The following is a 10,299-nucleotide window of genomic DNA, read 5'->3' on the forward strand; positions in this document are numbered from 1 at the left end:
GAGCGGGCTGTGGTGTGTGGGTGCGTGATGGGTGTACAGGTGGAGCAGGCTGTGGTGTGCGAGGGTGTACAGGTGGAGCGGGCTGTGGTGTGCGGGGGTGTACAGGTGGAGCGGGCTGTGGTGTGCAGGTGGAGCTGGCTGTGGTGTGTGGGTGCGTGATGGGTGTGCAGGTGGAGCCGGCTGTGGTGTGCGGGGGTGTACAGGTGGAGCGGGCTGTGGTGTGCGGGGGTGTACAGGTGGAGCGGGCTGTGGTGTGTGGGTGCGTGATGGGTGTACAGGTGGAGCGGGCTGTGGTGTGTGGGTGCGTGATGGGTGTGCAGGTGGAGCGGGCTGTGGTGTGCGGGGGTGTACAGGTGGAGCGGGCTGTGGTGTACGGGTGCGTGATGGGTGTGCAGGTGGAGCGGGCTGTGGTGTGCGGGGTTGTACAGGTGGAGCGGGCTGTGGTGTGCGGGGTTGTACAGGTGGAGCGGGCTGTGGTGTGCAGGTGGAGAGGGCTGTGGTGTGCGGGGGTGTACAGGTGGAGCAGGCTGTGGTGTGTGGGTGCGTGATGGGTGTACAGGTGGAGCGGGCTGTGGTGTGCGGGGGTGTACAGGTGGAGCGGGCTGTGGTGTGCGGGGGTGTACAGGTGGAGCGGGCTGTGGTGTGTGGGTGCGTGATGGGTGTGCAGGTGGAGTGGGCTGTGGTGTGCGGGGGGGTACAGGTGGAGCGGGCTGTGGTGTGCGGGGTTGTACAGGTGGCGCGGGCTGTGGTGTACGGGTGCGTGATGGGTGTGCAGGTGGAGCCGGCTGTGGTGTACGGGTGCGTGATGGGTGTGCAGGTGGAGCGGGCTGTGGTGTGCGGGGGTGTACAGGTGGAGCGGGCTGTGGTGTACGGGTGCGTGATGGGTGTGCAGGTGGAGCGGGCTGTGGTGTGCGGGGGTGTACAGGTGGAGCGGGATGTGGTGTACAGGTGGAGCGGGCTGTGGTGTACGGGTGCGTGATGGGTGTGCAGGTGGAGCGGGCTGTGGTGTGCGGGGGTGTGCAGGTGGAGCAGGCTGTGGTGTGTGGGTGCGTGATGGGTGTGCAGGTGGAGCGGGCTGTGGTGTGCGGGGGTGTACAGGTGGAGCGGGATGTGGTGTACAGGTGGAGCGGGCTGTGGTGTACGGGTGCGTGATGGGTGTGCAGGTGGAGCGGGCTGTGGTGTGCGGGGGTGTGCAGGTGGAGCGGGCTGTGGTGTGCGGGGGTGTGCAGGTGGAGCGGGCTGTGGTGTGCGGGGGGAGCGGGCTGTGGTGTGCGGGGGTGTGCAGGTGGAGCGGGCTGTGGTGTGCGGGGGGAGCGGGCTGTGGTGTGCGGGGGTGTACAGGTGGAGCGGGCTGTGGTGTACGGGTGCGTGATGGGTGTGCAGGTGGAGCGGGCTGTGGTGTGCGGGGGTGTGCAGGTGGAGCGGGCTGTGGTGTGCGGGGGTGTGCAGGTGGAGCGGGCTGTGGTGTGCGGGGGGAGCGGGCTGTGGTGTGCGGGGGTGTGCAGGTGGAGCGGGCTGTGGTGTGCGGGGGGAGCGGGCTGTGGTGTGCGGGGGTGTACAGGTGGAGCGGGCTGTGGTGTACGGGTGCGTGATGGGTGTGCAGGTGGAGCGGGCTGTGGTGTGCGGGGGTGTGCAGGTGGAGCGGGCTGTGGTGTGCGGGGGTGTACAGGTGGAGCGCGCTGTGGTGTGTGGGTGCGTGATGGGTGTACAGGTGGAGCAGGCTGTGGTGTGCGAGGGTGTACAGGTGGAGCGGGCTGTGGTGTGCGGGGGTGTACAGGTGGAGCGGGATGTGGTGTACAGGTGGAGCGGGCTGTGGTGTACGGGTGCGTGATGGGTGTGCAGGTGGAGCGGGCTGTGGTGTGCGGGGGTGTGCAGGTGGAGCGGGCTGTGGTGTGCGGGGGTGTACAGGTGGAGCGGGCTGTGGTGTGCGGGGGGAGCGGGCTGTGAGGATCAGGGACACACGAGTGGTTTTCCTCCAGTTTATTACTGTACAGGACACAGAACATACGTAGTGCGGTCACAGTCCCTGAGGCTCCGCCTCCCAGCCCTGACTCATAGCGCCCACTACAATGGCGTACAGCTGGCTCCAGGCCTGTCGGGTGTCAGAAGTGAACATGTCGCCCAGTCCAGACTCCAGAGCGAAGAGCAGTGACTCCCCCACCGTCTGCAAGAAACAGATAGTGTCAGCAGCGCCCCCTACAGGCCTCCACTCCCATCACATGACTCCCCCCCATAGCAGTCCTCCCAGTCACATGACTCCTCACATTGAATGACTCTAGTCGGACCCCGGAGGTGCGGTGCTTCCTCCCCAGGCCGCTCAGGTATTCCTCCAGAGAGGGCAGCGAGTCCAGGCTCTGCACCGCGGCGTCAATGACGGTCATCACCTGAGGGAGGGAAAGACGGGGTTACACGGGGGAGCCCCTGCTGATCAGGCTGCAACACTGACTGTGTTGACAAGGTGGAGTCATCACTTCCCTCTCTGACAGCCAGAGGAGCTGCTACTCGGGGGCGGAGCTAAAATGGCAGACTAATGGGGCGGAGCTCTCCATCAGGTGAGGGCTCCACCCCCATCTCTACCCGATAAAGAGCGCTCCACCCCCATCTCTACCCAATAAATAGAGCACTCCATCTCTACCCGACAAATAGAGCGCTCCACCTCCATCCCTACCCGATAAATAGAGCGCTCCACCCCCATCTCTACCCGACAAATAGAGCGCTCCACCCCCATCTCTACCCGACAAATAGAGCGCTCCACCCCCATCTCTACCCGACAAATAGAGCGCTCCACCCCCATCTCTACCCGACAAATAGAGCGCTCCACCCCATCTCTACCCGACAAATAGAGCGCTCCACCCCATCTCTACCCGACAAATAGAGCGCTCCACCCCCATCTCTACCCGACAAATAGAGCGCTCCACCCCCATCTCTACCCGACAAATAGAGCGCTCCACCCCCATCTCTACCCGACAAATAGAGCACTCCACCCCCATCTCTACCCGATAAATAGAGCGTTCCACCCTCCTCTCTACCGGATAGAGCGCTCCACCCCCATCTCTACCCGATAAATAGAGCGCTCCACCCTCCTCTCTACCGGATAGAGCGCTCCACCCCCATCTCTACCTGATAGAGCGCTCCACCTCCATCCCTACCTGATAAAGAATGCTCCACCCCCATCTCTACACGATAAATAGAGCGCTCCACCCCCATCTCTACCTGATAAATAGAGCGCTCCACCCTCATCTCTACCTGATAAATAGAGCGCTCCACACCCATCTCTACTCGACAAATAGAACGTTCCACCCCCATCACTACCCAATAAATAGAGCGCTCCACCCCCATCTCTACCTTATAAATAGAGCGTTCCACCTCCATCTCTACCGGATAGAGCACTCCACCCCCATCTCTACCATATACAGCGCTCCACCCCCATCTCTACCATATATAGCGCTCCACCCCCATCTCTACCATATACAGCGCTCCACCCCCATCTCTACCATATACAGCGCTCCACCCCCATCTCTACCATATACAGCGCTCCACCCCCATCTCTACCATATACAGCGCTCCACCCCCATCTCTACCATATACAGCGCTCCACCCCCATCTCTACCATATACAGCGCTCCACCCCCACCTCTACCATATACAGCGCTCCACCCCCACCTCTACCAGATAGAGCGCTCCACCCCCATCTCTACCCATTAGAGCGCTCCACCACCACCTGATTGAGTGCATCACCTCCCCCCGATGGATATTCTGGGGGTACAGATGGGGGTTTCTGGGACCACTCACTTTCCGGATATGTTCTGTGAATTCTGAGGAGCCAAGACATTCCCGGACGCTGGAGAAGTCAGCAGAGTCGTAGTGGAAGAGGAAGACCAGATCCGGCTCCAGCTCAAAGAGCCTGAAAAACCAAGAAAAGTGTGAGACTGCATCCCCCATAAGAAAGAGCACTACCCTGCCCCCCATAGGGAAGAGCACTACCCTGCCCCCCATAGGGAAGAGCACTACCCTGCCCCCCATAGGGAAGAGCACTACCCTGCCCCCCATAGGGAAGAGCACTACCCTGCCCCCCATAGGGAAGAGCACTACCCTGCCCCCCATAGGGAAGAGCACTACCCTGCCCCCCATAGGGAAGAGCACTACCCTGCCCCCCATAGGGAAGAGCACTACCCTGCCCCCCATAGGGAAGAGCACTACCCTGCCCCCCATAAGGAAGAGCACTACCCTGCCCCCCATAAGAAAGAGCACTACCCTGCCCCCCATAGGGAAGAGCACTACCCTGCCCCCCACAGGGAAGAGCACTACCCTGCCCCCCCCCATAGGGAAGAGCACTACCCTGCCCCCCATAGGGAAAAGCACTACCCTGCCCCCCATAGGGAAGAGCACTACCCTGCCCCCCATAGGGAAAAGCACCACCCTGCCCCCCATAGGGAAGAGCACTACCCTGCCCCCTGCAGGTCACACAGGGAAGAGCACCACCTGCCCCCCACAGGTCATACAGGGAAGAGCACCACCCTGCCCTCCACAGGTCATACAGGGAAGAGCACCACCCTGCCCCCCACAGGTCATACAGGGAAAAGCACCACCCTGCCCCCCACAGGTCATACAGGGAAGAGTACCACCCTGCCCTCCACAGGTCATACAGGGAAAAGCACCACCCTGCCCCCCACAGGTCATACAGGGAAGAGCACCACCCTGCCCCCCACAGGTCATACAGGGAAGAGCACCACCCTGCCCCCCACAGGTCATACAGGGAAAAGCACCACCCTGCCCCCCACAGGTCATACAGGGAAGAGCACCACCCTGCCCTCCACAGGTCACACAGGGAAGAGCAGCACCCTGCCCTCCACAGGTCATACAGGGAAGAGCACCACCCTGCCCCCCACAGGTCATACAGGGAAAAGCACTACCCTGCTCTCCAAATCAGCCCCCAGACCACTGCAGTTCCCCATATGCCCTGTAGATGGCACCACAGCACAAGCCTGCCCCCCATAAGGAAGAGCACTACCCTGCCCCCCCATAAGGAAGAGCACTACCCTGCCCCCAGCAGGTCATACAAGAAAGAGCACCACCCTGCCCTCCACAGGTCATACAGGGAAGAACACCACCCTGCCCCCCACAGGTCATACAGGGAAGAGCACCACCCTGCCCCCCACAGGTCATACAGGGAAGAGCACCACCCTGCCCCCCACAGGTCATACAGGGAAGAGCACCACCCTGCCCCCCACAGGTCATACAGGGAAGAGCACCACCCTGCCCCCCACAGGTCATACAGGGAAGAGCACCACCCTGCCCCCCACAGGTCACACAGGGAAGAGCACCACCCTGCCCCCCACAGGTCATACAGGGAAAAGCACCACCCTGCCCCCCACAGGTCATACAGGGAAGAGCACCACCCTGCCCCCCACAGGTCATACAGGGAAGAGCACCACCCTGCCCCCCACAGGTCATACAGGGAAAAGCACTACCCTGCTCTCCAAATCAGCCCCCAGACCACTGCAGTTCCCCATATGCCCTGTAGATGGCACCACAGCACAAGAGATCCCTCCAGATGGAACAGCACAATAATCACAACCCCCAAAAGAGATCACTACCAACACTGTGGGGGAGCACAATGGTCACTGACAGCAAGCGGAGGAAACCCCCCAGCCGCTGTCATCCTGTACAATGTGCCGGTCTGTGGGGGAGCACAATGGTCTCAGTCACTGACAGCAAGCAGAGGAAAGGACACAAAAATATTAGAAAGTTACAGAACTTTTCATTACACAGAGTATCACAAATGCCAGGCTTAGATACAACAGCTCAACAGACTGTATCAGACATGAAAGGATTAGATACAGCAGCTCAGCATCATACACAGTGGGCTTAGATACAGTGGTTAAGATGATGAATTAGGTAGAAGACTCAGAAGACGTATCACACAGGATAAGATTAGGTACAGGGGCTTAGAAGACGTATCACACAGGATAAGATTAGGTACAGGGGCTTAGAAGACGTATCACACAGGATAAGATTAGGTACAGCGACTCAGAAGACGTATCACACAGGATAAGATTAGGTACAGGGGCTCAGAAGACGTATCACACAGGATAAGATTAGGTACAGGGGCTTAGAAGACGTATCACACAGGATAAGATTAGGTACAGCGACTCAAAACGTATCACACAGGATAAGATTAGGTACAGGGGCTCAGAAGACGTATCACACAGGATAAGATTAGGTACAGGGGCTCAGAAGACGTATCACACAGGATAAGATTAGGTACAGGGGCTCAGAAGACGTATCACACAGGATAAGATTAGGTACAGGGGCTCAGAAGAAGTATCACACAGGATAAGATTAGGTACAGGGGCTCAGAAGACGTATCACACAGGATAAGATTAGGTACAGGGGCTCAGAAGACGTATCACACAGGTTTAGATTAGGTACAGGGGCTCAGAAGACGTATCACACAGGATAAGATTAGGTACAGGGGCTCAGAAGACGTATCACACAGGATAAGATTAGGTACAGCGACTCAGAAGACGTATCACACAGGATAAGATTAGGTACAGGGGCTCAGAAGACGTATCACACAGGATAAGATTAGGTACAGGGGCTCAGAAGACGTATCACACAGGATAAGATTAGGTACAGGGGCTCAGAAGACGTATCACACAGGATAAGATTAGGTACAGGGGCTCAGAAGACGTATCACACAGGTTTAGATTAGGTACAGGGGCTCAGAAGACGTATCACACAGGATAAGATTAGGTACAGGGGCTCAGAAGACGTATCACACAGGATAAGATTAGGTACAGCGACTCAGAAGACGTATCACACAGGATAAGATTAGGTACAGGGGCTCAGAAGACGTATCACACAGGATAAGATTAGGTACAGGGGCTCAGAAGACGTATCACACAGGATAAGATTAGGTACAGGGGCTCAGAAGACGTATCACACAGGTTTAGATTAGGTACAGGGGCTCAGAAGACGTATCACACAGGATAAGATTAGGTACAGGGGCTCAGAAGACGTATCACACAGGATAAGATTAGGTACAGGGGCTCAGAAGACGTATCACACAGGATAAGATTAGGTACAGCGACTCAGAAGACGTATCACACAGGATAAGATTAGGTACAGGGGCTCAGAAGACGTATCACACAGGATAAGATTAGGTACAGGGGCTCAGAAGACGCATCACACAGGATAAGATTAGGTACAGGGGCTCAGAAGACGTATCACACAGGATAAGATTAGGTACAGGGGCTCAGAAGACGTATCACACAGGATAAGATTAGGTACAGCGACTCAGAAGACGTATCACACAGGATAAGATTAGGTACAGGGGCTCAGAAGACGTATCACACAGGATAAGATTAGGTACAGCGACTCAGAAGACGTATCACACAGGATAAGATTAGGTACAGGGGCTCAGAAGACGTATCACACAGGATAAGATTAGGTACAGGGGCTCAGAAGACGTATCACACAGGATAAGATTAGGTACAGGGGCTCAGAAGACGTATCACACAGGATAAGATTAGGTACAGCGACTCAAAACGTATCACACAGGATAAGATTAGGTACAGGGGCTCAGAAGACGTATCACACAGGATAAGATTAGGTACAGGGGCTCAGAAGACGTATCACACAGGATAAGATTAGGTACAGGGGCTCAGAAGAAGTATCACACAGGTTTAGATTAGGTACAGGGGCTCAGAAGACGTATCACAGGATAAGATTAGGTACAGGGGCTCAGAAGACGTATCACACAGGATAAGATTAGGTACAGGGGCTCAGAAGACGTATCACAGGATAAGATTAGGTACAGGGGCTCAGAAGACGTATCACACAGGATAAGATTAGGTACAGGGGCTCAGAAGACGTATCACACAGGATAAGATTAGGTACAGGGGCTCAGAAGACGTATCACACAGGATAAGATTAGGTACAGGGGCTCAGAAGACGTATCACACAGGATAAGATTAGGTACAGGGGCTCAGAAGACGTATCACAGGATAAGATTAGGTACAGGGGCTCAGAAGACGTATCACACAGGATAAGATTAGGTACAGGGGCTCAGAAGACGTATCACACAGGATAAGATTAGGTACAGGGGCTCAGAAGACGTATCACACAGGATAAGATTAGGTACAGGGGCTCAGAAGACGTATCACACAGGTTTAGATTAGGTACAGGGGCTCAGAAGACGTATCACACAGGAGAAGATTAGGTACAGGGGCTCAGAAGACGTATCACACAGGAGAAGATTAGGTACAGGGGCTCAGAAGACGTATCACACAGGATAAGATTAGGTACAGGGGCTCAGAAGACGTATCACACAGGATAAGATTAGGTACAGGGGCTCAGAAGACGTATCACACAGGATAAGATTAGGTACAGGGGCTCAGAAGACGTATCACACAGGATAAGATTAGGTACAGCGACTCAGAAGACGTATCACACAGGATAAGATTAGGTACAGGGGCTCAGAAGACGTATCACACAGGATAAGATTAGGTACAGCGACTCAGAAGACGTATCACACAGGATAAGATTAGGTACAGGGGCTCAGAAGACGTATCACACAGGATAAGATTAGGTACAGGGGCTCAGAAGACGTATCACACAGGATAAGATTAGGTACAGCGACTCAGAAGACGTATCACACAGGATAAGATTAGGTACAGGGGCTCAGAAGACGTATCACACAGGAGAAGATTAGGTACAGCGACTCAGAAGACGTATCACACAGGATAAGATTAGGTACAGGGGCTCAGAAGACGTATCACACAGGATAAGATTAGGTACAGGGGCTCAGAAGACGTATCACACAGGATAAGATTAGGTACAGGGGCTCAGAAGACGTATCACACAGGATAAGATTAGGTACAGCGACTCAGAAGACGTATCACAGGATAAGATTAGGTACAGGGGCTCAGAAGACGTATCACACAGGATAAGATTAGGTACAGGGGCTCAGAAGACGTATCACACAGGATAAGATTAGGTACAGGGGCTCAGAAGACGTATCACACAGGATAAGATTAGGTACAGGGGCTCAGAAGACGTATCACACAGGATAAGATTAGGTACAGGGGCTCAGAAGACGTATCACACAGGTTTAGATTAGGTACAGGGGCTCAGAAGACGTATCACACAGGATAAGATTAGGTACAGGGGCTCAGAAGACGTATCACACAGGATAAGATTAGGTACAGGGGCTCAGAAGACGTATCACACAGGTTTAGATTAGGTACAGGGGCTCAGAAGACGTATCACACAGGAGAAGATTAGGTACAGGGGCTCAGAAGACGTATCACACAGGATAAGATTAGGTACAGGGGCTCAGAAGACGTATCACACAGGAGAAGATTAGGTACAGGGGCTCAGAAGACGTATCACACAGGATAAGATTAGGTACAGGGGCTCAGAAGACGTATCACACAGGATAAGATTAGGTACAGGGGCTCAGAAGACGTATCACACAGGATAAGATTAGGTACAGGGGCTCAGAAGACGTATCACACAGGATAAGATTAGGTACAGCGACTCAGAAGACGTATCACACAGGATAAGATTAGATGTAATGTCTCTGCAGACCGGCTTAGATACAGGGTGTATGGCACAGTATTACACACAGTAGGCTTAGATACGAGCAGGCACAGGGACTGGTGGTCTCACCTGGTGAAGAGGACGGTGCCATGGTGGATCTGGTCCTGGCTCACCAGCCGCCAGGTGCCCCGGATCAGCTGCTTCTGGGGCTCTGACAGCGCGACAGACATCTCCATGGTGGTGGCAGCTTACAGGGGGCAGAGGACGGGCAGCTCACAGGGGGCAGAGGACGGGCAGCTCACAGGGGGCAGAGGACGGGCAGCTCACAGGGGGCAGAGGACGGGCGGCTTACAGGGGGGCAGAGGACGGGCAGCTCACAGGGGCAGAGGACGGGCAGCTCACAGGGGGCAGAGGACGGGCAGCTCACAGGGGGCAGAGGACGGGCAGCTCACAGGGGGCAGAGGACGGGCAGCTTACAGGGGGCAGAGGACGGGCAGCTCACAGGGGGCAGAGGACGGGCAGCTCACAGGGGGCAGAGGACGGGCAGCTCACAGGGGGCAGAGGACGGGCAGCTTACAGGGGGCAGAGGACGGGCAGCTCACAGGGGCCAGAGGACGGGCAGCTCACAGGGGGCAGAGGACGGGCAGCTCACAGGGGGCAGAGGACGGGCAGCTCACAGGGGGCAGAGGACGGCCAGCTTACAGGGGGCAGAGGACGGGCGGCTTACAGGGGGGCAGAGGACGGGCGGCTTACA

At 56.0% G+C, this 10,299-nt stretch overlaps 2 protein-coding genes across 2 annotated transcripts; one reads left to right on the forward strand and one right to left on the reverse strand.

Annotated features, from left to right (window-relative positions):
• Positions 1–2,017: 2,017 nt before the first annotated feature.
• On the reverse strand, positions 2,018–9,781 carry NGB (neuroglobin). Its single transcript, XM_069949705.1, has 4 exons — positions 9,675–9,781; positions 3,792–3,903; positions 2,265–2,384; positions 2,018–2,164 (listed from the first exon to the last, which is right to left on the reverse strand). The coding sequence occupies exons 1-4, from the start codon at positions 9,779–9,781 to the stop codon at positions 2,018–2,020; spliced, it is 486 nt and encodes a 161-aa protein (XP_069805806.1).
• On the forward strand, positions 4,503–5,570 carry LOC138771327 (melanoma-associated antigen E1-like; the record flags this gene model as incomplete). The annotated part of the gene is made up of 2 exons (XM_069950950.1): positions 4,503–4,890; positions 5,089–5,570. Coding segments are annotated over 2 exons (870 nt in total), but the record flags the coding sequence as incomplete, so codon positions are not given.
• Positions 9,782–10,299: the final 518 nt, after the last annotated feature.

The sequence above is a fragment of the Dendropsophus ebraccatus genome, chromosome 13 (assembly GCF_027789765.1).
Source record: "Dendropsophus ebraccatus isolate aDenEbr1 chromosome 13, aDenEbr1.pat, whole genome shotgun sequence".
In the NCBI taxonomy this organism is placed as follows: Eukaryota; Metazoa; Chordata; class Amphibia; order Anura; family Hylidae; genus Dendropsophus; species Dendropsophus ebraccatus.